At 45.9% G+C, this 25,421-nt stretch overlaps 1 protein-coding gene across 2 annotated transcripts in view; it reads left to right on the top strand.

Moving 5' to 3' along the window:
• LOC137541144 (uncharacterized protein C16orf96 homolog) overlaps positions 1–25,070 on the top strand; it is a 134,084-nt gene extending 109,014 nt beyond the window's left edge. For both annotated transcript variants that reach the window (XM_068262298.1, XM_068262299.1), the window contains exons 10-16: positions 2,990–3,154; positions 3,621–3,745; positions 8,534–8,599; positions 8,721–8,837; positions 15,308–15,467; positions 19,464–19,548; positions 24,889–25,070. In XM_068262298.1, the coding sequence (XP_068118399.1) occupies positions 2,990–3,154; positions 3,621–3,745; positions 8,534–8,599; positions 8,721–8,837; positions 15,308–15,467; positions 19,464–19,548; positions 24,889–25,025 (855 nt within the window). In that variant the 3' untranslated portion in view covers positions 25,026–25,070. The remainder of the gene's footprint in view (positions 1–2,989; positions 3,155–3,620; positions 3,746–8,533; positions 8,600–8,720; positions 8,838–15,307; positions 15,468–19,463; positions 19,549–24,888) is intronic.
• Positions 25,071–25,421: the final 351 nt, after the last annotated feature.

Here is a 25,421-nt window from a genome sequence, read left to right as displayed (position 1 = left end):
CTGATTGCTATTACACTAAGAGGCCCCTCCTCCATCCCTCCCACCCCAGCCGTCACACACTGATTGGTATTACACTAAGAGGCTCCTCCTCCATCCCTCCCACCCCAGCTGTCACACACTGATTGCTATTACACTAAGAGGCCCCTCCTCCATCCCTCCCACCCCAGCCGTCACACACTGATTGGTATTACACTAAGAGGCCCCTCCTCCATCCCTCCCACCCCAGCCGTCACACACTGATTGCTATTACACTAAGAGGCCCTTCCATCCCTCCCACCCCAGCCGTCACACACTGATTGCTATTACACTAAGAGGCCCCTCCTCCATCCCTCCCACCCCAGCCGTCACACACTGATTGCTATTACACCAAGAGGCCCCTCCCCATCCCTCCCACCCCAGCCGTCACACACTGATTGCTATTACACCAAGAGGCCCCTCCCCATCCCTCCCACCCCAGCCGTCACACACTGATTGCTATTACACTAAGAGGCCCCTCCATCCTTCCCACCCCAGCCGTCACACACTGATTGCTATTACACTAAGAGGCCCCTCCTCCATCCCTCCCACCCCAGCCGTCACACACTGATTGGTATTACACTAAGAGGCCCCTCCTCCATCCCTCCCACCCCAGCCGTCACACACTGATTGCTATTACACTAAGAGGCCCTTCCATCCCTCCCACCCCAGCCGTCACACACTGATTGCTATTACACTAAGAGGCCCCTCCTCCATCCCTCCCACCCCAGCCGTCACACACTGATTGCTATTACACCAAGAGGCCCCTCCCCATCCCTCCCACCCCAGCCGTCACACACTGATTGCTATTACACCAAGAGGCCCCTCCCCATCCCTCCCACCCCAGCCGTCACACACTGATTGCTATTACACTAAGAGGCCCCTCCATCCTTCCCACCCCAGCCGTCACACACTGATTGCTATTACACTAAGAGGCCCCTCCTCCATCCCTCCCACCCCAGCCGTCACACACTGATTGGTATTACACTAAGAGGCCCCTCCATCCTTCCCACCCCAGCCGTCACACACTGATTGCTATTACACTAAGAGGCCCCTCCCCATCCCTCCCACCCCAGCCGTCACACACTGATTGCTATTAGACTAAGAGGCCCCTCCTCCATCCCTCCCACCCCAGCCGTCACACACAGATTGCTATTCCAATAAAAGGCCCCTCCATCCCTCCCACCCCAGCCGTCACACACTGATTGCTATTACACTAAGAGGCTCCTCCCATCCCTCCCACCCCAGCCGTCACACACTGATTGCTATTACACTAAGAGGCCCTTCCATCCCTTCCACCCCAGCCGTCACACACTGATTGCTATTACACTAAGAGGCCCCTCCCCCATCCCTCCCACCCCAGCCATCACACACTGATTGCTATTACACTAAGAGGCTCCTCCCCCATCCCTCCCACCCCAGCTGTCACACACTGATTGCTATTACACTAAGAGGCCCCTCCTCCATCCCTCCCACCACAGCCGTCACACACTGATTGCTATTACACTAAGAGGCCCCTCCTCCATCCCTCCCACCCCAGCCGTCACACACTGATTGCTATTACATTAAGAGGCCCCTCCCCCATCCCTCCCACCCCAGCCGTCACACACTAATTGCTATTACACTAAGAGGCCCCTCCATCCCTCCCACCCCAGCCGTCACACACTGATTGCTATTACACTAAGAGGCCCCTTTATCCCTCCCACCCCAGCCGTCACACACTGATTGCTATTACACTAAGAGGCCCCTCCCCCATCCCTCCTACCCCAGCCGTCACACACTGATTGCTATTCCAATAAAAGGCCCCTCCATCCCTCCCACCCCAGCCGTCACACACTGATTGCTATTACACTAAGAGGCTCCTCCTCCATCCCTCCCACCCCAGCCGTCACACACTGATTGCTATTACAATAAGAGGCCCCTCCTCCATCCCTCCCACCCCAGCCGTCACACACAGATTGCTATTACAATAAGAGGCCCCTCCATCCCTCCCACCCCAGCCGTCACACACTGATTGCTATTACACTAAGAGGCCCCTCCTCCATCCCTCCTACCCCAGCCGTCACACACTGATTGCTATTACACTAAGAGGCCCCTCCATCCCTCCCACCCCAGCCATCACACACTGATTGCTATTACACTAAGAGGCCCCTCCTCCATCCCTCCCACCCCAGCCGTCACACACTGATTGCTATTACAATAAGAGGCCCCTCCCCCATCCCTCCCACCCCAGCCATCACACACTGATTGCTATTACACTAAGAGGCCCCTCCATCCCTCCCACCCCAGCCGTCACACACTGATTGCTATTACACTAACAGTGCGCCCCTCCATACCTCCCACCCCAGCCGTCACACACTGATTGCTATTAGACTAAGAGGCGCCCCAGGGCCTCCAACACCTTAACCTCTAGTTATCTGGCTTGCAGTCACTGCCATGTATCCCCTTTTCTTATTTCTCTCTACTTCAAACACAATAGGGGAATGATAGCTGAGTGAGTTGTGCGACCCCTCCTACACCGCGCCCTGAGGCTGGAGCCTCTCTGCCTGGCCCTGTACAGTATTATTGTGTGTGATGTTATTGGGAGGGAGGAGGGTGATGGGAGTGATAGCTGAGTGAGTTGTGCGCCCCCTCCTACACTGTGCCCTGAAGCTGGAGCCTCTCTCGCCTCTGCCTCGGCCCTGCACCCCCTCCTACACTGTGCCCTGAGGCTGGAGCCTCTCTCGCCTCTGCCTCGGACTGGCCCTGAGCTCAAAAAGCAGGAAAGGATCCTAATACACAGAGGGAGTACTCAAACTGGTATATCACATAAACTGGTATCTTTCTATTGCGCTGAGAAATCTCTCTGGTTGTCTCAAATATTTATTGATGGATCCCTAAGGCAGTCAGCCTCCTGCATTGTCTCAGATGATAACTCTGTGTCTGTACTGTTTCATCGCATTGCTACTTCATTTTGTTTGTATGATTTATGCAGAAAGCAGACCTGCGAGCCTTAGAAGGCAAAGTGAGCCGTTCTCAGTTTGATGCCACAACTGAGCAGCTGAACAACATGATGCAGGACCTACTGGGCAGATTAAGCGGGCAGGAGCAGGACTGGCAGCGGATGCTGGAAAACATCAATTTGGAGATGCAGAGTAAAGTAAGTGTCTGTGGGTGAACAAAGTGTTATATACTGTATTAGTTAATACGGGCGTTTAAGAACACGGGTGCTAGATTTGCAGGCAGCGTGCATGGCAGTGCGCCCACATCCACCGCGCTTGTGCTCGCCCCCACGTCTGCCACGTGAGCTTGCCCCCATTGGCTCACATCACCCGTGGGTGGACACCTCCTAGGGCTATCACCAGATAGGACACTTCTAATGTTATATATTTAATGTGAACCTGAATTCTAGATGTCTTTAACCATTTTCCACTACAGGTTGTGTTTTCCTTAGACCAGAGCAATTTTCACATTTCATCGTCCCTCCCATTCATTCTCCAATAACTTTATTGCCACTTATTACACCTAAATGATCTATATCTTGGTTTATTGCCAACAAAGGCTTTTTATAGGTATTGTTTCCATTTTGTGTTTGTTTATACGATATAACCCATCTCCCTGTACAGCTGGACCGCATGGAACTGGATCCTCTGAAGAATAAGCTAGAGGAACGCTGGAGGCAAATCCGCCAACAACTACAAGACAAAGCACCCCAAGGCGAGGTGGATGACGCTGCCGCTATTATCCGCAAGTAAGGCTTGGCTATAGGGAACACATCATGTTACACAGGCTGATATGTTTCTTTACACTTTGAGGCCCCATTCACACTACCAGCATTTTTGCAATGCAAAACTACATTAGTATTGCGGAAGCAGGGAATTTAAACGTCTGTGCCCGATTTCACACTATAAACAATGACTTGTATGGGCGCAGATAATTATCATTTTTGCCGTCTTGATAATTAGGCGGCGCGGGGTGTGGTTTTGAGGTTAACTGTTGGGGGTGGTGGTTAAGGTTAGCCATGGGGGGGTAAACAGAATCTGAGGTAAGAGGGATGCGGAGGGTGACAAGTTTATTCACTTTAAAAAAAATCACATTGCCTGGCTGTCATGCTGATCCTCTGCCTCTAATACTTTAAAGTGACCCATAGATGGCAAATGACCACTCACACCCAGGCCACCGTTACTTTAATGTGCTCCCTTCCGGAAGAAGGCTACAGACCATTTCCACCAAGACAGCTAGGCATATGAACTCTTTCTTCCCTGCTGCCGTTAAACTCTTGAATTCCATTCACTGGCTCCCTCCGTCAGGCCGATAGTCAGATCACATGGTTCCAACAATATGGGTGGTAGGTCATCCACTGGCTGTGTTTTCTGTTTCTCCTGCCACCCGTGTCCCTATTAGTGCCCTACTCTGCTAAGCTACACCTATCTTAGTGTACAATTTACTGCACTATTGTGTTATTACTGTAATACGTCATTCATCTACTGTTTTTGGTTTTGTTTTTGGTTGCTAGATGTCATGGTTGTTTTTAATGTCTTTGTTGTTGCCTTTTGTGTCGCTGAGTTCCCTGTTTGTGCCAAACCCAATTCCGGGCATGACCCAGTCATGCTTGGCGAAATAAACTTGATTCTGATTCTGATTCTGATGAAGAAAACTGCAGTTTTTTACTTACCTGGGGCTTCCTCCAGCCCCATAAGCATGGCTGCGTCCCTCACCGTCCTCTCCTCCTCCTGAAATCTTCCGTTTAGCCGCAGTCTACCCCCGTTACGCGGCTCAGTTGGACTCAGTCTGACTGAGTGATGTCAGCAGGGCATGCGCAGAAGGTCCGCCGCTGATGCCACTGAGCCGCTTACCAGGGCTCACCGCGGCTGAACGGGACATCGTAGGAGGGCGGTGAGGGACACAGGCATGCTTATGGGGCTGGAGGAAGCCCCGGGTGAGTAAAAAACAGCAGCTTTCTTTATCTCTGGGTCACTTTAGGCCGCAGAACCTGAACAAGCAAGCAGATCAGATGTCTATGACCAGGCCCGGATTTACATAACAGGAGCCTATAGGCCCAGATGTCCCGGCAACTAAGACTCAGTCCTCCATGGACCTACAAACCCCCTCCATATACTGCACTGCAAGTGTGCTGGCTGTCCTAGCTGTCACTTTTACCTTAGTTCCCCTGCCTGCCATAGAGGCCCCCTAGTATTTGGTAGCCAGAAGTACCCTCAATATACAGTAGCTAGAGATGCCCCTGACTGAAGGGAGATCTGGTCAGTGGAATGCTGAGAGCAGGCTGAGTAACCTCTTATTTACACTCTCATCAGGACTCTACATAGGGAAGCAGGGAGGGAGGCACTTGGGGAGAAGAGTGAGCCGCCTCTCCATCAACAGGCGCCTTTAGGCTCGTGCCTACCCTGCCTTATGGTAAATCCCACCCTGTCTATGACAAATCTGACAAGATTAGCTGCATGCTTCTTTCGGGCGTGTGATTCTGACCCTACTGTCCAGAAAGATCAGCAGGCCTGCCAGGCAACGGTTATAGTTTAAAAGGAAATAAATATGGTAGCCTCTATAGGGCTCACACCTCGGGTTCCTTTTAAAGAGACACTGAAGCAGAAAAAAAAAATGTATGATATATTGAATTGGTTGTGTAATACGGATAATTACTAGAACATTAGTAGCAAAGAAAATATTCTCATATTTTTATTTTCGGTTATATAGTGTTTTTTTATAGCATTGCATCAGTCTTTAATATTTGCAGTTTACACACTACTCAGCATTCTAAATGATTTTACAGAGCAGTCTTGTGAACTTTTGACCTGTCCTCTACAGAGAAAAATAAAATACAGTGACTGACAGTTGAGATAACAAGCATAGATAACAACTGGAGTTTCCCCTAACTCTTCCTGTACTGGAAACAATGTTAGACTTACTGTATGTCTGTGCTCCTAATGTTTTATTTCTTAGCTGTACTACACATACAAATCATTATATCATATATTTTTTATTTCAGTGTCTCTTTAAGGTTAGCTATGGGGAGTGGTTAGCCTTTTTGGGGGGTAAAGGTTAGGCATTGGTAACGGGAGGGTTCAATGTGAGAATAGACTATCATAATTTACACTTTCAAAATGTAGAATATTGGTAAATTTAAGTTTTTTAAACACTAATGCGAACAAGCCAATGTACATTGATTAACACGGGTTGGCAATACATGCACATGAAAAAGAGGCGCTGGGAAGTCTGGGCGGACAATTTTGGCAAGTAGAATGTCTGTAAATTGAGTCACAGAGTAGTGACGCAACCAGTTGGGCGGGGTTATGGTTGTGGAAGGAAGCGGGCGTGCCGTACTGGAGATCGGCATGACGAGAGAAGCGGCGGCACCACAAGCTGACCAGGCAGCCAACGCAAAGGGTTAGAGCCCTCAAAAACTCCTATCTTTGGACCTTACACTATCTTTGGACCTTCGAGTAGTGCACCACCATCTTTGTTTCTGTTTTTTCGGTGCCGGATACAGGGGACTTTGCTGTATTACCCAATTCCTGTTGGTTTAAAGCGGTATAAAACCCTGACATAATATTCAATAAAGACATGTTTTCCTACTTTTTATAGGCCATACGGTTATCATATTTGCATTTGTGCAGAAGTGTTATTATTCATTTAGATATTATAGGTTCCCAAAAGTACAGTTTTTTGCTTTGAGAGCTGCCTTTACATTTTATCCATAACTGGTTTTATTCATTATGTATTGAAGGCAGAAATGCTTTGAGTGTCTGTCTGTGTCCAGGAGCTTCTGCACAGTCAGAGAATGGGCTCGATTCACAAAGCGGTGCTAACCCAGTTAGAGACTTTAGGCATGATAACCATTGCACCACTCTGGTGAAAGCCAGTTTAGGTGTGATAAGTTTAGGCATGATAAGTTTAGGTGTGATAAGTTTAGGCATGCTAAGTTTAGATACGTTTAGATCGCACGCAAAGTCCCGCATGCAAAGCAGCGCCATTAAACTTTATACGAAGTGCACCAGTCTTTGCTAGCGTAAAACTTTTGATCAGCTGTGCACTGCGGTGCTAACGCAGTTGGCGCTTAAACTTATCACACCTAAACTTATCACACCTAAACTTATCATGCCTAAACTTATCACACCTAAACTTATCACACCTAAACTTATCATGCCTAAACTGAGTTTAGGCATGATAAAGGGCTTTTCACCAGGGTGCTAACTGTTAGCACCGCTTTGTGAATCAGGCCCCATGTGTCACATTGCTCACTCGATACAATTAAGTAAACACAAGATAACATAATCTCCACTTCAGATGTGTCCAGATTTCTCTGCACTGAACTTTGAAGTCCTGTGTGTAACCCTTTGAATGCTGTTCTAGTAAAAAAAAAATGCTGGGTTTCATTCCGCTTTAATGTCAGCAGACCAACCTGCGCTGTCAGAGCAGGGCTCATTACTTTGAAGATGTCCAGCCTGCTCTACCTTACCGCATGTAACCCCACTAGGAAGATGCTATTCATTTTGAGGGGTATCTCCAGACCAGAGCTGACCGTTACAATTGTATGCATCAGCAGAGTTATGGCACATCTGAATTTCTCTTTGCTGGATAGTGATCCCCCTTATAGGCAGAGGTATCAAAGTGTAATATTATTATTATTATTTATTAGATTTATATAGCGCCGACATATTACGCAGCGCTGTACAATAAATAAGGTTACAGACAATGATAACAGGGGTGACAGAACAATACAGGTAATAGACAATAGATACAACAATACAGGTAATAGCAATAAGATACACAACACAATGCAGATAATAGTACAATGCCAGATCATACACTGGAGTGGTAGTGGTAAAAATTACAAGTTCCAAATTCTGGGTAAAGTGCCCACAGTCATGTATGATACACAAGGGGAGAGGGCCCTGCCAAAGGCTTACAATCTAGAGGGAGGGGTTGGTGACACAAAAGGAGGGGGTGCAGCAAGAAGTTATTGGCAGAAAGGATTAGGGCAGTGTTGAGTTGATGTAGGCCTCCTTGAAGAAGTGAGTTTTGAGTGCTTTTTTGAAGGTGTTGAAGGTGGGGGCAAGCCTGATGGGCAGTGGGAGAGAGTTCCACAGGATGGGGGCAGCTCTAGTGAAGTCCTGCAGTCGTGCATGGGAGTGCGAGATGCGTGGGGTCGTTAAGAGGAGGTTGTTGGAGGAGCGAAGTGGGCGGCCAGGTGTATATCTGCTGAGCAGGTCAGAGATGTAGGTTGGGCAGGACTTGTGTATGGATTTGTAGGCCAAACATAGGGCCTTGAAGCAAATTGTGAAGTGAGCAGGTGGAGGAAGAGCATATTGTAATATGTAGGTAGTGGAGGAAGAGGTGTGCAGAAAGGTGGAGTCATGGAGTAGGGAGGGATTGTCTGTGTAGGCCGAGATGTTTTAGCGGTGTTTAAAGTTATAAATAATGCAAATACCTTAGTGACTGCTGAATGCTGCTGTAATATTGTCATATGCTTTGTCTGATTATGACAGAGGCATATTTATGAAAGCAATTTTTTATTTTCTAGGCAGCTGATGACTCGTTTCCACTGCTTGTCCTGTGACCGCCCAGTGGACATGATGGTGCCAGGACCGTAAGATTACTATTATTTTTGTTATGATAATCATCAATATCTTCTGCCTAAATGGAGAATTTATACAGAAATGTACCGTAATTTGTGTTTTTGTTTGAAAATCTTAATTTTTTTCAAACAGGCCAGTGTTATCAATCCCCAATATGCCAGGGCTACCAGCTCATCGCTCTGCTCGGCCCTACACAGTATACGAATTGGATCAAATCCGGCAGTACAATCGCAGGTGGCCAGATGATAGGTAAGAGGCGCAGCTATAAGTACAAATAGGTCATAAGTAGATTCTCGGTTATCCGGCAGCGATGGGCAGGGGCGGTTCTTCCAATAAGGAACATGGATCACATGCTTGAGAACGGGAGGCAGCAGGATGTTAACAGTGTTTGACCTCCTGACCAGTGGTGTAGCTAAGGAGCTGTGGGCCCCGATGCAAGTCTTACAATGGGGCCCCCCAAACACTCTATACATAACACATGATACGGCACACCAAACCTGCCAATGGCAACTACAGTGTCAGAGGTGCAAGAAGGGGATGGGGAGCAGCTTGTTACTGATTACCCCCAAGCACTCTATACATAGCAATCCCTGCCAATGGCAACTACAGTGTCAGAGGTACAAGAAGGGGATGGGGAGCAGCTTGTTACTGATTACCCCCAAGCACTCTATACATAGCAATCCCTGCCAATGGCAACTACAGTGTCAGAGGAGCAAGAAGGGGATGGGGAGCAGCTTGTTACTGATTACCCCCAAGCACTCTATACATAGCAATCCCTACCAATGGCAACTACAGTGTCAGAGGTGCAAGAAGGGGATGGGGAACAGCTTGTTACTGATTACCCCCAAGCACTCTATACATAGCAATCCCTGCCAATGGCAACTACAGTGTCAGAGGTGCAAGAAGGGGATGGGGAACAGCTTGTTACTGATTACCCCCAAGCACTCTATACATAGCAATCCCTGCCAATGGCAACTACAGTGTCAGAGGTGCAAGAAGGGGATGGGGAACAGCTTGTTACTGATTACCCCCAAGCACTCTATACATAGCAATCCCTGCCAATGGCAACTACAGAGTCAGAGGTGCAAGAAGGGGATGGGGAGCAGCTTGTTACTGATTACCCCCAAGCACTCTATACATAGCAATCCCTGCCAATGGCAACTACAGTGTCAGAGGTGCAAGGAGGGGAGGGGAGCAGCTTGTTACTGATTACCCCCATGCACTCTATACATAGCAATCCCTGCCAATGGCAACTACAGTGTCAGAGGTGCAAGAAGGGGAGGGGGAACAGCTTGTTACTGATTACCCCCAAGCACTCTATACATAGCAATCCCTGCCAATGGCAGCTACAGTGTCAGAGGTGCAAGAAGGGGATGGGGAACAGTTTGTTAATGATTACCACTATTCAAAGTATCTATAGAAGTGAATATTATTTATGACCAATAGAGAGCTAATACTGCAGTTGAGGGAGGGCCCCTCTGGCCCAAGGGCCCCGATGCGGTCGCAACCTCTGCAAACCCTATTGCTACGCCCCTGCTTGTGACCATTTATTAAAAAAATATCTATTTTACATCAGTTAATCAAGGAGGTTATGCCCATACACAGTACAATAAAAACATTCAGTTTTCCCATTTATTCGACCAAAACAATTGAATCAAATGAAAATGTAAAGGATTTTTTTTTTCAATCAAGAAAAAAGAATCCATTTTCCAGCTTTTCCAATAAAAATCGTATCAGACATGTTGGAAAAATTCTTTATATTCGACCTAACGGAATAATGGAACAAAATGAGCTAATTGAAAAAAATTTAAAAAAATAGTACCATGTATGAGAAAAAACAGCAACTATCTACTCGGATGTAGGAAAACATGAGCCGAGGGTGTGTCTTTATGACTTACTATTCTCTAATCTGCAATGCAATTTCCTGACAGATTTACTGTCAGATCGATTATTTCTAACATGTCTGATCTGATTTCCGATTGATTTTCCATTCACTTCTATGGAAAATCGATTGAAAAATCAATAAGAAATCCGATCGGACATGTTGTAAATAATCGATCTCACAGTAAATCTGTCGGAAAATTGCAGCGTGTGTACCTAGCATAAAGGTATGGAACATGAGCTCTTTCATCTTGGATGTCAACACGATGGTTTCCTACACTTAGATGTGTCTTCTGTAATGTCTTATGGTTACTGCTTTGTTTACATTAAATGTAAACATATACAAATAAGAAGTACATTTCTCCCAGAGTTAAATGAGTCATACATTACTTTTCTCCTATGTTGCTGTCCCTTACAGTAAGTAGTAGAAATCTGACAGAACTGACAGGTTTTGGACCAGCTCATTTCCACAGGGGGGATTCTCAGCATGGCCTTTATTCTTTATAAAGACACTCCCTAAAAAGGACTTACACAAATATGCTAGCCAGTATCCCTGTTTGCTGCACAGTTTTTTTGTCATTTGAATGGAGCAACTGGCATTTACTAAGTGCTTTTGTAAATAAAGAAAACACTGAGAATCTCCCATGAGGAGACGAGCTGGTCTAAAACCTGTCGGTTCTGTCAGATTTCTACTACCTACTGTAGTCACAACAACATAATAGAAAAGTAATTTATAGCTCATTTTACTCTGTGAAAAAAATGTACTTCTTATTTGTATGTTTACAAGTACTTTAAATTTTTAAATTTTCACATAAGTGGTCCTTTAACCATTTATGCCGCCTGGGCATGATCCTCGTTTCCAGGCGGTTGCTGGGCTGCTGATACGTGCTTCGGCGCGCTCCCGTACCGCCCCCCTGAAAGCCCGGAGATCAATGAAAGGGAACATGGTTCCTGTTCATTGATCTAAGTCCCCAGCAGAAAAACTGCTGTCTTTCTGAAAAAAAAAGTTTCCCGTCCTCTTCTTGCTTCCCAGAAGCGAGAAGGACCAAAAAAAAAAAAATCTCAATGTGGCCATCTTGTGGCCAAATAGTAAAACCACATCTACATATATTTTTTCAATACAATAAACACACATGATTACATTTTAAATTAACTGTTTATTTCCCACACCAAAAACTACCCAAATAAAAATTTTAATGGAAAAAAAATTACAATAAAAAAAAACATAAATAGTTACCTAAGGGTCTGAACTTTTTAAATATGCATGTGAAGTGGGTATATTGCGAACATTTTTTAAATTATAAGCTTGTAAATAGTTATGGACGCAAAACTGAAAAAAATGCACCTTTATTTCCAAATAAAATATTGGCGACATACATTGTGATAGGGACATAATTTAAATGGTGTCATAACCGAGACAAACGGGCAAATAAAATACATGCGTTTTAATTATGGTAGCATGTATTATTTTAAAGCTATAATGGCCGAGAAATAATGAATTTTTTTTCCATTTTTTTTCTTAATATCCCTGTTAAAATGCATTTAGAAAAAAATAATTCTTAGCAAAATGTACCACCCAAAGAAAGCCTAATTGGTGGCGGAAAAAACAAGATATAGATCAATTCATTGTGATAAGTAGTGATAAAGTTGTTAGCGAATGAATGGAAGGTGAAAATTGCTCGGATGCATAAAGTGAAAAATCCCCGCGGGCTGAAATGGTTAAAGGAAACCAGAGGTGACATGTGACATGATGAGATAGACATGTGTATGTACAGTGCCAAGCACACAAATAACTATGCTGTGTTCCTTTTTTTCTTTCTCTGCCTGAAAGAGTTAATTATCAGGTATGTAAGTGGCTGACTTAGCCCTGACTCAGACAGGAAGTGACTACAGTGTGACCCTCACTGATAAGAAATTCCTCTTTTTATCTCTTTCTTGCTCACAGAAGCCATTTTCTGCTAGGAAAGTGTTTTATACTTTCTCATCAGTGAGGGTCACACTGTAGTCACTTCCTGTCTGAGTCAGGACTGAGTCAGCCACTTACATGCCTGGTATTTAACTCTTCCATGCAGAGAAAAAAAAAGGAGCACAGCATATTTATTAGTGTGCTAGGCACTGTACTTACACATGTCTATCTCATCATGTCACATGTCACTTCGGGTATCCTTTAAGTGGTGTCAGGATACCAGGAGGAGGATGAATTGAATGGGTTGGCACTGGTATTGGTGGCCATAATTATTCATTTTTTGAAGGTATACTGTATGAAGATATCAGTCACAGTGCTACCAGTACGTAGAGGGAGGAGTGTGTGCGTTTTTAGTTTTTTTTGTTGATTCTTTTTTTTTTATTGAAATATGTGCTCTGTCACAGACAGAGACGGAGGGCCTACTCACACTAGAAGCGCTTTTCTGAGTGCTTTGTGATTCATAAGCTTTTTTTAAAAAATCACTCCCATTCAATTTTATTAAAATTGCAGTAAAAATTGCAGCGATTTCGCAATCTCATATGCGAAAATCGCATCGATTTTTATCGCAATTTTAATGAAAGTGAATGAGAGTGATTTTAAAAAAGCGCTAATCAATCACAAAGCGCTCAGAAAAGCGCTTGTAGTGGGAATGGGGCCTAATAGTGTGCGGCATTCACAGTCAGTGGCATTAGATGTGCATAAAGCGGGGTGCCCACTTACGGCCCTTTGTACCTGTGCTTACAGTGATTCACAATCCAAACAGAGGCAGTGGAGAGCCGGGCACTCGATTAAAACTCCAGGGTGTATTTATCCACAGCAGGATTACTTAGGATCCATACCTAGACTCAATGTAATGTTTTTCAACATCAATGTATGCATATTCCGGCCCCTAGCAGTCTGAAGCATGTTGCCCTGACCCTTGACCGAAAATGTTTGGGGAACCCTGCCCTGGATAGTTTGCACAAAAGTCGGCAGGCCAGCTGGCATGTTTGAATATGTCCTTTCCAGGGGATTGCTTTTGAAATAAATACAGGAAACTATAAGACTCACAGATGAGTTAGTCCAAAATCTGTCAGAGTGTATAGATTAACAATGCTTTTGTTTTTCAGCGCCCTGCATTGTCAGAACTTTCACAATAATGTGTTACTTCTGCCTAGTTTACCCCACAGTATGTGCTCAGCTTTGTAGTACATATTAACCACTGATGGAGACAAATATTATGGCACCTTTGACTGCTGGCTGATATTGGGAGCCATCTGTGACCGCTATGAGATATTGGGGGCCACCTACGGCTGCTAGGCAATATTGGGGTCCGTCTATGGCTGCTGGCCAATATTGGGGTCCATCTATGGCTGCTGGCCAATATTGGGGTCCATCTATGGCTGCTGGCCAATATTGGGGGCCACCTATGGCTGCTAGGCAATATTGTGGGTCACCTATGACTGCTGGACAATATTGTGGGCCACCTATGGCTGCTGGCCAATATTGGGGGCCACCTATGGCTGCTAGGCAATATTGTGGGCCACCTATGACTGCTGGCCAATATTGGGGGCCACGGCTGCTTACCAATATTGGGGGCCACCTATGGCTGCTAGGCAATATTGGTGGCCACCTATGGCTGCTAGGCAATATTGTGGGCCACCTATGACTGCTGGCCAATATTGGGGGCCACGGCTGCTGGCCAATATTGTGGGCCACCTATGGCTGCTAGGCAATATTGTGGGCCACCTATGACTGCTGGCCAATATTGGGGGCCACGGCTGCTGGCCAATATTGGGGGCCACCTATGGCTGCTAGGCAATATTGGTGGCCACCTATGGCTGTTAGGCAATATTGGTGACCACCTACGACTGCTGGCCAATATTGTGGGCCACCTATGGCTGCTGGCCAATATTGGGGGCCAGCTATGACTGCTGGCCAATATTGGGGGCCAGCTATGGCTGCTGGCCAATACCAGGGCCACCTATACCTTCTGGGAAATACTGGGAGCCACCTTTGACTTCTGGCTCTTACTGGGATCCATGCATTGCTCATAATGAATTTGACATAACAGCCAGTCTTATAAATGATACAAAATCCAGCAAGCTCCACTATGTGAACACTGAAAGCACAACATCAGCAAGTGCTTTCATTTTACACTAAGAACAGGAGGTTGTGACAGTTCAAGTTCACAATCTCATAGGCAGGAATTCACGCTTTGTGGTATTTGCATGCTGTGGACAGGGGCGTAACTAGAAGTCACTGCCCCAACCCCCCTGCAAAACTTTGGGTGGGGCCCCCTAATCTCCCTACCCCCCCTGCTTTCAGCACAGGTAAACTGAGATGCAGTCATTAAAACAATTGTGCAGAGAATAGAAAGCTTTTTCTCTCTGTGCCCAGACTCCTCAAGCACCATTAGAGGGCACAGCACTTGGGGAGGGGTAGAAAGGCTGGGAGTAGATCAGTGCTGTTCACAAGACCCTGCTGCACACTTAATAGGGACTGTCTACAAATATTTGTCTGCAAAACTTTGTATGATTCCTTATCAGTGGCTGAGCAGATGCAGTCATTAGAACAATTGTGCAGAGAGCAGAAAGTTTTTTTCTCTGCTTGCCCTTAGTTGTCAGTCTCTCAGGATGAGGCCCCCTGTGGCTTCTGGGCCGCCCTGCTGCTGCATCCCTTGCAGGGTCTATTGTTACGCCCCTGGCTGTGGATAAAGAGTTATGACTAAACAACATACTGTATATGTTTTCTGACTAGAATGCTATTGAGTATATACTGTATCTATGTGTGTATGTGCACAGAGTGCGAGTGGTCTCATCTGTGTGCACTACTTTTTTTTTATTATAAATTGATTGTGTGGGTTTCTGTTTGCATGTTTGTCTTCCATTAGTGATCGCCTATCTGATTTGACTGATGTTGAACATGTGCCCAGTATACGAAGCTGTGGAGGAAGTCACACCCTCACCTTTACCAACCGGCGCTATGCCAGGATGCAAGGCGTCACTCCATGTCCCTCTCAAGCAGAAGATGTGCTTAAAGCTACTCTGAAGGTGAGCGTCTTTCTGTGCTCAACACTGGGAACTTCACTGTTAAAGGATACCCGAAGTGACATGTGACATGATGAGATAGACATGGGTATGTACAGTGCCTAGCACACAAATAACTAGGCTGTGTCCCTTTTTTTCTTTCTCTGCCTGAAAGAGAGTTAAATATCGGGTATGCAAGTGGCTGACTCAGTCATGACAGGAAGTGACTACAGTGTGACCCTCACTGATAAGAAATTCCAACTATAAAACACTTTCCTTGCAGAAAACGGCTTCTGAGAGCAGGAAAGAGATAAAAAGGATCAATAGTTCATAGATTTTAGCTCTGGCACCCTTCAATGAATGTGTCATTGCGCAAAAACAATAAAACAGTTAAAACGTCTGCCTGGATTTTGACTACTCTCTGCCTGCCGCCTGCACCGACCTCTGCCTGGATTTTGACTACTCTCTGCCTGCCGCCTCCACCGCCGTCTGCTTGGATTTTGACTACTCTCTGCCTGCTGCCTGCACCGACCTCTGCCTGGATTTTGACTACTCTCTGCCTGCTGCCTGCACTGACCTCAGCCTGGATTTTGACTACTCTCTGCCTGCTGCCTGCACCAATGTCTGCCTGGATTATGACTACTCTCTGCCTGCCGCTTACACCGACCTCTGCCTGGATTTTGACTACTCTCTGCCTGCCGCCTGCACTGACCTCTGCCTGGATTTTGACTACTCTCTGCCTGCTGCTGGCACCGACGTCTGCCTGGATTTTGACTACACTCTGCCTGCCGCCTGCACCGACCTCTGCCTAAATTTTGACTACTCTCTTGCTGCCGCCTGCAATGACGTCTGCCTGGATTTTGAGTACTCTCTGCCTGCTGCCTGCACCAACCTCTGCCTGGATTTTGACTACTCTCTGCCTGCCGCCTGCACCGACCTCTGCCTGAATTTTGACTACTCTCTGCCTGCCGCCTGCACTGACCTCTGCCTGGATTTTGACTACTCTCTGCCTGCCTCCTCCACCGACCTCTGCCTGGATTTTGACTACTCTCTGCCTGCCGCATGCACCGACCTCAGCCTGGATTTTGACTACTCTCTTCTTGCCGCCTGCACCAAAGTCTGCCTGGATTTTGACAACTCTCTTCTTGCCGCCTGCACCGACGTCTGCCTGGATTTTTACTACTCTCTGCCTGCCGCTTACACCGACCTCTGCCTGGATTTTGACTACTCTCTGCCTGCCGCCTGCACTGACCTCTGCCTGGATTTTGAATACTCTCTGCCTGCTGCTGGCACCGACGTCTGCCTGGATTTTGACTACTCTCTGCCTGCTGCCTGCACTGACCTCTGCCTTGATGTTGACTACTCTGTGCCTGAATTTTGACTACACTCTGCCTGCCGCCTGCACCAACCTCTGCCTGGATTTTGACTACTCTCTGCCTGCCGCCTGCACCGACCTCTGCCTAAATTTTGACTACTCTCTTGCTGCCGCCTGCAATGACGTCTGCCTGGATTTTGATTACTCTCTGCCTGCTGCCTGCACCAACCTCTGCCTGGATTTTGACTACTCTCTGCCTGCCGCCTGCACCGACCTCTGCCTAAATTTTGACTACTCTCTGCCTGCCGCCTGCACTGACCTCTGCCTGGATTTTTACTACTCTCTGCCTGCCGCCTGCACCGACCTCAGCCTGGATTTTGACTACTCTCTGCCGGCCGCCTGCACCAATGTCTGCCTGGATTTTGACTACTCTCTTCCTGCCGCCTGCACCGACCTCTGCCTGGATTTTGACTACTCTCTGCCTGCCGCCTGCACCGACGTCTGCCTGGATTTTGACTACTCTCTGCCTGCCGTTTACACTGACCTCTGCCTGGATTTTGACTACTCTCTGCCTTCCGCCTGCACCGATGTCTGCCTGGATTTTGAATACTCTCTGCCTGCCGCCTGCACTGACCTCTGCATGGATGTTGACTACTCTCTGCCTGCCGCCTGCACCGACGTCTGCCTGGATTTTGAATACTCTATGCCTGCCGCCTGCACTGACCTCTGCATGGATGTTTACTACTCTCTGCCTGCCTGCCTGCATTGACGTCTGCCTGGATTTGACTACTCTCTGCCTGCCTTATTTGTACAGTTTCACAATTTTTTAAGTTTATTCATAAATGTAATTAATTCAACAAATGTTTGTTCTAGTCATATATATATATATATTCTTATGACTTAAGAATTGGCGGCCTAAATTGGCGGCCTAGAATTCTTGAAAAAAAATTACCGCTTTTGACTCATAACTCCAGACAGAAATGCACCGCCAGGGAGGTTAAATGATTTCACAGAGCAGGCTACTGACCCTTTGAACGTTTCTCTGCAGAAAAACCATAAGCAAAGAAGAAACAATGAGAGACAGTTGAGATAAGTGCTTTAAAAGACAGTGCTGTCCTTGACTTTATAAAGTCCCAGAGCTCAGTGAAGCTCTTTTGCATAGATAACTGAAGTTGCTTAAAGTGGATCCGAGATAAACTTTTACTCATTGCATAATTGTGTTCCTTTCATATAGTTTATAGGGCATTTCTCAAGCCAAATACTTTTTTTTTAATACTCTAATTCTCTATAAACTAAACAAGCCTCGCCCACGGCTCCTTTTGTGCCTTGGCACTGTGGCAAGGGCTTTTGGGAGCTCAGTCTGGGCAGAAGGAGGGGGAGGTGTTACTAGCCAGAGATTTCAGAGGCAGAGGGGAGGAGGAGGGGGGAATGAAGTTTTCACAGGCTGAGGGCTGGAGATACAGATCAGCTTGCCTGTGTGTAATGTGACACAGAACATGGCTGCCCTCATTGTATCACAGCAATAAATAATCATACACTGTTGCAGCTGTTTGCAGCTAGATTTGCTGTGTAAACTATCTAAACTTTAGAGAAGATATATAGACAAGTTACTTGTTATAGTTAGTTTTTCATCTCGTATCTGCTTTAACTCTTCCTGTACTGGAAACAATAGGATACTCATATCTTTGCTGCTAATGTTATATTTCTTAGCAGTACTACACATATATATCATTATATACGTTTATTTTCGCTTCAGATTCCCTTTAAGTAAATGTATACCCTTCTGCCATTCTATTCTCATTCTTGCTATGGGTAGAATCATGTAATTGTGGTCCACTTGTGGACCTGAACTCTTGCACAGGACAGAAGGAAAACCTAGAGGAATGCACCCTGTACGTATTTAGAGAGTTAAGCCCGTCTAATTCCCCCTCGTCTGTCACTAATCACAACTGTGTCAGCTGGCTGCCTCGGCAGAGCTACATTTTTCCATTACATATTTTATGCCTTTTCCCCTTTCTTAAAGAGACTCCGTAACAAAAATTGCATCCTGTTTTTTATCATCCTACAAGTTCCAAAAGCTATTCTAATGTGTTCTGGCTAACTGCAGCACTTTGTACTATCACCATCTCTGTAATAAATCAATGTATCTTTCCCCTGTCAGACTTGTCGGCCTGTGACTGGAAGGCTGCCAAGTTCTTCAGTGTTGTGGTTCTGCTATGAACTCCCCCCTCCAGGCCCCTCTCTGCACACTGCCTGTGTATTATTTAGATAAGAGAGAAGAGAGAAGCTGCTCTAATCAGCTGGATAAATCGTCCTCTGAGCTGGCTGGGCTTTCACATACTGAGGAATTACAGACAAGGGCAAAGCTATTTGCAGGAAGAAAAGAGCAGCCTGAAACTTCAGTGCATGGGGGAAGGAAACACACAAATGATCTCTTGAGATTCAAAAGGAAGGCTGTATACAGCCTGCTTGTGTATGGATGTATTTTCTATGTGTGGACATACTGTACATCAACCTACTTCCTGTTTTGGTGGCCATTTTGTTTGTTTACAAACAAACTTTTTAAAACTGTTTTTAACCACTTTTAATGCGGCGAGGAGCGGCAAAATTGTGACAGAGGGTAATAAGAGATGTCCCCTAACGCACTGGTATGTTTACTTTTGAGCGATTTTAACAATACAGATTCTCTTTAATGTGTTTTACAGGAGGAGATAGATATTCTGGGCTCTGATGGTCAAATCTATCATGGGAGAATGGATTCCTATTTACCAGCTATACATGCTAAGTATGGTAAGTGAATGTGACATATAAATAAACTAATTCAATAATAGTATTTACGTACCAAATCCTAAGTAGGACTTTCCTGAAATCCCTTTGTAAAAAAAAACACAAAAATTTGCTGTCCTAAAACAGAAAGAATTTGCGATAATTCAGGTTGGCGTGAGCTCGAGATGTCTCCCAGAGCATCACTGCTGAATATATGCAAATTACCCATTGTACCCTTAGAAGCTGAACACACCTCCAGAACCGCTGGAATGCAATGATGTGTCAGCTTGTTAATTTGTAGAACCATAATAATCCAACATGCATACAGACTGGTTTGGATTGTTTGATCCTCATCAGTGCATGGCATGGATTAATTTGGCTCTATGCAGTAGGGCTTGTAACACCGAGAGGTACAGACTAACCAGCAAGCTCATGGTGACCCAGAACTCATTGGAGTGTGTAAGGCCCGGTTCACATTAGCGGTTGTTTGCCAAACGGACCGGATGACCTGACCGGATCCGGACCGGATCCGGATCGGAACCGTACGGTTCTGATCCGGATCCGATCCGGATCCGGTCAGGTTGCATCAGGTGGCAATCAGGATGCGATCCGGATCCGTTTGGCAAAAGATAGTAGAAAAGGAATAAAAATGTTGGGGTCTGGGAGGTCAGCAGAAGGGGGACCTGTGGAATCAGGCCCTCTGCTGTTTAGCACTCACCTCCACCTCCGACATGCTGCCAACATCCTGCCAACACCTCCAGCTCGTGCTGCTCCACTCCAAAATGCTTGCCCATGTGTCCCCAGCCAATATCGCCGCAAAAATCCGCATAGGAAGTGGGGTAGAAGATCCGGATTTCTCAGCCAGTGTGTTGTGCGGCCTCCGGTTCCCATTTGTTTGTATTGGCCGGATGGTGCAGTCCGGCTCCGCCCCGGATACGGCTGCCGGAGGGGCCGGATGAAAAAATAGCGCATGTTGGAACGGAGGCCGGAGTCCGGATCCGGCCCGGCTCCGGTTCGGCAGAACGGACGCATGTGAACGGACGCATAGGCTTTCATTGCTATGCCGTGCGTCCGTTCCGTCCGTTCTGCAAGCGGTGCGGCTCCGGCACGGCGATTCCGGAGGGCCACCGCAAGTGTGAACCGGGCCTAAGGGCTACAATGGTCAATGGTAAAAAAAAAATGTTACACATTTGAAGTGTACCCGAGGCAACAAGTGACATGATGAGATAAACATGTATGTAGGATGCAAAACATATTAATAACCAGGCTGGTTTACTTGTATTTTGATGCCTGAAAGAGTTCATTTCTAGGCATGGAAGTGACAGCTTTTGTCTTGTCGGTAGCATGTCGGGAATATAGTAAACATCACTGATAAGCAGATTACAGCCATAAAGGTTTTCCTGGCAGAATACAACTTCTGAGAGCAGAGGGAGATATAAAAATATCAATAGTTCATGTATTTTCATTTAGGGAAACTTAATAGGCTGCCACTGAGCAGAGACAACAAAACATTCATGCTACTTTGTAAATGTTTAAATATAACATAAAATCATGGGATATCTAAAAAAAAAAAAAAAAACAATTTTAGGAGTAGGAGGATACATACAATTGTCTATCTCATCACTTTATTTTCACCTCGGGTTCACTTTAAAGGCTTGAAATACCACTATTATGAATTTAATAGTCCTAATCAAAATCGGCAGCATTTTTTTTCATTAAAAATACTGATTAGGGATTAGATAGCAAGAGTAAAAAGTTCAATCTCATAGTGAATCGGGTCTATTTCGCTTACCATACTTAAAGGATACCCGAAGTGACATGTGACATGATGAGATAGACATGGGTATGTACAGTGCCTAGCACACAAATAACTATGCTGTGTTCCTTTTTTTCCCTTTCTCTGCCTGAAAGAGTTAAATATCAGGTATGTAAGTGGCTGACTCAGTCCTGACAGGAAGTGACTACAGTGTGACCCTCACTGATGAGAAATTCTAACTATAAAACACATTCCTAGCAGAAAATGGCTTCTGAGAGGAAGAAAGAGATAAAAAGGGAAATTTCTTATCAGTGAGGGTCACACTGTAGTCACTTCCTGTCTGAGTCAGGACTTAGTCAGCCACTTACATACCTGATATTTAACTCTTTTAGGCAGAGAAAGAAAAAAAAGGAGCACAGCCTAGTTATTTGTGTGCTAGGCACTGTACATACCCATGTCTATCTCATCATGTCACATGTCACTTCGGGTATCCTTTAAGTGTGAGATGGACCCAGAGATTCGGAAAGTAGCCGGTTTAGCAACAACTGTTCGTGAGTAAAGCCTCGGGGGCAGTACATGGAGAATGGCCTTGGCTATAAGAAGATTGCCTGAAACTGAGCTGCAGCATGGGGATCCAGCCCATACAGCAACAGGACAAGTTCCACTCAGATAAGGCCTCGCCTTGGTCCACCAAGGAAGTTGAGTGCGCAAGATCCGCTTCATATCCAGATTTTGTCTTTTGCAAATACTGCCGTTACCGCTGCGCACCTACTTTACACTTGTGGGGAGGGGAGGGGCAGCAGGCCACAGGGCGAGGGTGATTTCCAATAGATTTTATACTGAAATTGATCAGGAATCGGCCTTGTGATGCCGCATCTGCGGCCCCGCCGGACTGATGCTGTCCCCTCTGATGACAAATGTGCCCGTCGTCATTAATGTGTCATCCAGAAGATATGAGCACATTAATGACTACTTCTCTTGGCATGCTCTAGTGGCTGGAGACACGCTCAACATTGCAGGCACTTCAACCCCTCAAGTCTGCAGCACTGACAGCAGGAAGATGGATGCCCTCATATAGATGGGGGCTACCCCAGCAGGTAAGTCAAAGCTGCCCCCCACAAAGCACACGTCATTTATGAAACTCCCCGAGGGAGAGGTTTGTTTTAAATATTTTGACACAAGTTCCCTTTAAGACCTGGTGCTCAGCTGTCTGAAGGTACTAAAACAATTAGGCTCTTCCCACTTAAAGGATACCCGAAGTGACATGTGACATGATGAGACAGACATGTGTATATACAGTGCCTAGTACACAAATACGTATGCAGTTTTCCTTTTTTTCTTTCTCTGCCTGAAAGAGTTAAATATCAGGTATGTAAGTGGCTGACTCAGTCCTGACTCAGACAGGAAGTGACTACAGTGTGGCTCTCACTGATAAGAAATTCCAACTATAAAACACTTTCCTAGCAGAAAATGGCTTCTGAGAGCAAAAAAGAGGTAAAAAAGGGGAATTTATTATCAGTGAGGATCACACTGTAGTTACTTCCTGTCTGAGTCAGGACTTAGTCAGCAACTTACATACCTGATATTTAACTCTTTCAGGCAGAGAAAGAAAAAAAGGAACACAGCATAGTTATTTGTGTGCTAGGCACTGTACATACCCATGTCTATCTCATCATGTCACTTCGGGTATCCTTTAAGTGGAGAAACTGACATTTTATGTCCGGTTCCCACTCCACAGTGAAGGCTTCTATTTTGCAAAGGAGCCATTCACACTTGTCACGCTGCGACGGATCCGCGGGATCTGATGTAGTAAGCGGACCGCACTTCTGTGCCGATAATCCCGGGCACATGGATGTGTTCAACCATATAGCATATGGAGGAGTGCATCTGCCCTGGGCTACAGCTGATCCGTGGTGGTCTACAACAATTGGGAACACAGCCTTTTGATTGGTCAGGAATCAGCCTTGTGACGCCACATCTGCTGCCTTGCTGGACTGATGCTGTCCCATCTAATGTCAAATGTGCCCGCCTCCGGTGCACCATACTGCCGCTGCCGCCCTGCCTCACCATCCCCAGGCCTCCTTTCAGGCTCCCCCGGCCAGCAGCAATTATATTACCTGTCCGCCAGTGCCAGTCCCCGGATCCGTGCTGTCCCTTCTTCCAGCATCCTCCACCTCCTCTTCACTTCCTGTCCTGTGCCGTGACAAGCAGAAGTTCAAACGGCCCTCTAATGTTTGAAAGTCGCCTTCTCACAGGACGGGACAGGAAGTGAAGAGGAGGTGGAGATGAAGGCCAGCTGGAAGAAGGGCAGCAAGGACCCGGGGACCCGCGCCAGCCAGACAGGTGATGTTATTGCTGCGTCGCCGAATCGGATGCCTCTAATGACGCACTCACGACCCGCCAGCGATTGAGTTTAATTTTCCACCTGGACAGATCATCTGAATCGATCAATTTTGGATGGAAATCGGTCGATTGGTCAATATTTGCGATACCGATTTCACAGCAGATTCAATCACAATGATCAAATCTGCTGTATATCAGCAGGAAATCGATGTAGTGTATGGGTATCTTTACTGGAAAAAAAGATGCAGCCTTGCATTGCTGCTTTTCTTAAAATGCCATTTTAAAATAAAGCTTTATTTTATAATAGCCATCTTTTAATAATAATGCGTATTTTTATTATTATTAATTTATTAAGTGCCTACATATTCATAACCAGCCATATGCAGTGTAACGGAGCATTCACTTACCAGTTCCTGCCACCAGGTTACATTTTAGCTCGTCTATCAGAGTCGCAATTCCCTCCAGTGGGCTTGTAATGCCAGGCGCCACTAGAGGGCGTCATAAATATAAGACTGGTGGTGGACTAGCTGAAGATGAATCCTTGAGGTGAGAACTGATGAGTGAATACTCTGTCACTGTATATGCTAGGTGACGTAACTACAATACCGCTCCAGTGGTGGGGGGGGGGGGGCACATAAGCACTCATACCGCTTCAGCGGTGGGGGGATGTAATTAAACAGGTCGTCCTGACAGAGGGCAGGTGTGGGGTCCCAGGCATTATCTATGGATGCCGCTCTGGTGGGGGGCATGCAGGGACTCAAGTATAAGCTAAGACCTTCATTTTTGGACCATTTTTTTAGGTCTCAAAAACTTGGCTAATACTTGAGTATGTTTTTGGGATTCTTTGAGGATTGTGAATTTGCTATTATTATTTGTGCGCAATGAATGCGGGCCGTTATATAAAAATGTCACATATTTGGGATTCAAGGTTACCTCCAAAATAAAGGAACGCCCCAGCCCAATTCATCATTAATGGGATCACTGGTGCAGATAGCGTGCAATCGTGTGCATTGCGTTCCGCTCACACGGCCATTCTTGAGAATTCTCGTTGAGAATGTGAACGAGGCCTTACATTTAGCTTTCCTATTTATATTTTTCCCATACACGGGTGTCTTTAAAAGCTACTTTTTTTTATAAAGCTGCGTAATTCTATGTGTATATATATATATATATATATATATATATAATTTCATGTGCTAGCAATATACTGTATTGTTTGTTCTAACTTACCGTAACAGTTCTATTTTAATCATTGTATTTTACAGGAAAGTCTACATCGCCTATGAAGCTTTTGCAAGGATCTCAGAAGTCTCTATTTGCAGGTGACATCAGCAGGCCACCGTCACGTCCATCGAGTGCCAAGTCCACCTCGTCATACAGAAGACTTGCTTTGAATGCCTAGATAGAACAGCCTCACGCTAATGCCAAAATAAAACACCGAACTTCAGTTTGTATTTTGTACATTATTGCACATGCTTAATTTGCTAAAGGCTCTTCTGGGCTGAGAACAATTAGGGAGTTACAATTGAGTCCCGGTTACCTGAAACTCAGGTGTCTGGCAGACTCAACCAGGGGCGCCTCTAGCCTTCTTGTCACTCCAGGCAAGAAATCCTGTGGCGCCCCCCCCCCCCCCCCATAAAAAAATAAAACAAAAATCATATACATTATAGAACACTTCACACATGATATAAGCCATCAGAGAAGGATAACTATGAAACGGGGCCCTGGGCAAGATAACACTTTGCCCTCCACTGATGGTCACCTGGCTCATTTAGTTAGATTTGGTGGGGGCTAGCAA

This window comes from Hyperolius riggenbachi, chromosome 12, assembly GCF_040937935.1.
Source record: "Hyperolius riggenbachi isolate aHypRig1 chromosome 12, aHypRig1.pri, whole genome shotgun sequence".
Classification (NCBI taxonomy): Eukaryota; Metazoa; Chordata; class Amphibia; order Anura; family Hyperoliidae; genus Hyperolius; species Hyperolius riggenbachi.
The sequence above is the reverse complement of the archived record's forward strand: the minus strand, read 5'-3'. Positions and strand labels throughout refer to the sequence as shown.